Source organism: Sinocyclocheilus anshuiensis, unplaced genomic scaffold (assembly GCF_001515605.1).
Source record: "Sinocyclocheilus anshuiensis isolate Anshui unplaced genomic scaffold, SAMN03320099.WGS_v1.1 scaffold514, whole genome shotgun sequence".
NCBI classification, from domain to species: Eukaryota; Metazoa; Chordata; class Actinopteri; order Cypriniformes; family Cyprinidae; genus Sinocyclocheilus; species Sinocyclocheilus anshuiensis.
This window is the reverse complement of record NW_015542348.1, coordinates 369,519-371,589: the sequence shown is the minus strand read 5'-3', so window position 1 is coordinate 371,589 and position 2,071 is coordinate 369,519. Positions and strand designations below refer to the sequence as shown.

General features: G+C 39.6%; 1 protein-coding gene across 3 annotated transcripts in view; it reads right to left on the bottom strand.

Moving 5' to 3' along the window:
• The window catches only part of LOC107691467 (probable palmitoyltransferase ZDHHC21), a 42,402-nt gene that overhangs the window by 33,335 nt on the left and 6,996 nt on the right, over positions 1 to 2,071 (bottom strand). For all 3 annotated transcript variants that reach the window (XR_001634539.1, XM_016490071.1, XM_016490072.1), the window contains exon 4: positions 1,346 to 1,444. Coding sequence is in view for 2 of the 3 variants with exons in the window: in XM_016490071.1 (XP_016345557.1) it covers positions 1,346 to 1,444 (99 nt within the window). In the remaining variant the exon portion in view is untranslated. The remainder of the gene's footprint in view (positions 1 to 1,345; positions 1,445 to 2,071) is intronic.

Below are 2,071 nucleotides of genomic sequence, written 5' to 3'. Positions count from 1 at the left end.
TTGTAAGAAAAATATCCATATTCAAAACGTAATAATCACTTGAATCTAGCTTGCGCTCACTGTTGTAGACGGAAGCAGCTCCGGGCGGATGACGTAGGACGTCGGCGTTGTGCATGCGCCGCTCAGAAGTGACGAACGCGGAAGCGCAGGGGAGAGATCAAAACAAAACAATGGTCACTTATCAGAAGTACAAAACGAGGATTTGTATAGAAGAATGTCGGAGGATTTCGATATAAGCCAAGAGGAGACTGGTTTTCCTTAAAATAAGTAATAATAAAGTAAGGAAACTTTGCTTCCTTTGCTCCTGTTAACAAACGTTGGTTTTCACGAGACTCACTGGTGCATGCGCAACGCCGACATCTTACGTCATCCTCCCGGAGCTGCTTCCGTGTACAACAGTGAGCGCAAGCTAGATTAAAGTGATTATTATGTTTTAAATATGGTTATTTTTCTTACAAAAACACATCAATTTGCTACAGGAGGCCTTTGTTCACCCCCCGGAGCCGTGTGAGGTACTTTTTATTATGGATGGATGCGCTTCATTTCACTTCTTTTGGACTGATAAACCCGCTGACTACCATTAAACAGCTTGGAAGATCAAGTACAATTTTTTATATAACTCTGATTGGATTCATCTGAAAGAAGGAAGTCATATACGCCTAGGATGGCTTGAGGGAGAGTAAATAATGGGCTAATTTTCATTTTTGGGTGAACTATCCCTTTAAGTATTGGTAAATGCTTGTTAGCAATTGAAAAAAAAACTGTAAGACTTAAGTCACTGAACACTGAGGTATACTGCCCTCATCTGGTTAGTTAGTGGAACTTCATTAAGTATGGTAAGCATTTGGTCTCTGACTCTACACAGCTTTAATTAAAAGATAAAGCACATATTAAAGCGCACACACATAAGCAAAAACATTTATGTAAACTTAACTCATCCTTAGAATCTACCTGTACGTATAAACACTTTACATACACATTTGCAGTGAAAAGGATCAATAATAACATTGTTTATATTTGTTTCTCATTTTGTGCCTGTGGGGCATTTAGCTTTGCCAATTTAGCCAGACGATAAAGGCAGGCCAATATTTTATTTGCTATTAATATTAGATAATTATTGCATCCTGATTAAAAAAGATCAGAGTTTTAGCAAGACCACTTATTAATAAATCCTTCAACACTTGTGGAACAAAATTACTACATTAAATTAGGGGGTGGAGAATAGTTTAGACACAGACTGTGGATTAATTTAGACACCGACTGTGAATTAATTACAATGAATTAAGTTTATTATGCTGCATTAGAAAAACAAAACAAAAACAAAACAGAACATTAGGTTTCATACCTGCGAGTGGAATTTTGGGGTCCTCAGCAAGTTTTCCGGGGTCGGCGGTGGAAGCCCTGAATAATGCTGAGATGCATAGAAGTGATGCTAGATAGTAAACTTGAAAAAGAGGAGAGAAATTTCACATTTATCACAAAAGTCACGATAACTAGAAATTAAATGGTGTCAAACAGACTTGGGGAGAACAATTACATTACTATTTAATAGGCATGGGCCGATTACCGGTTTCAAGGTTTACCGCGATTTGAAAATTTCACGGTTTCAAAACAACTAATATTTTCTGTTATACCGTTCCTGCGGTATGCGCTGATTTTCATGTCTCTGGAGTCCTCAAAGACTGAAAGTGTAGGAGTCCCTCAGGTTGAGTGCAGTGTAGAGAGTAGCACGACCCTCCTCCTCCTGTTGGTGCGAGCGAGCGGTCAGTCAGTCACGTGTGTGTAGGATGGCCGAACTTAAGGAGCTTCCCCTGGAACTTACGCGATCGGCAACCGGACGTTTTTTGTCTTATTGCAACTCGTCTCTGTTCTGGACTTGCACAAACTGTGTTGCAATGCAATCATTTTCCAAAATGTCATTTACGTGAAAATATGAAGTCTGTAAACGCCCGTTAACACAGGCCAGAGACGCTGAAGATGGACGCACAGAGAAAAATACTGTAGCAGGCAGATCACTCACTGTTCATGATGCACGAACTATTGGAAGAAAATCCTCAATATTGATTTGGGG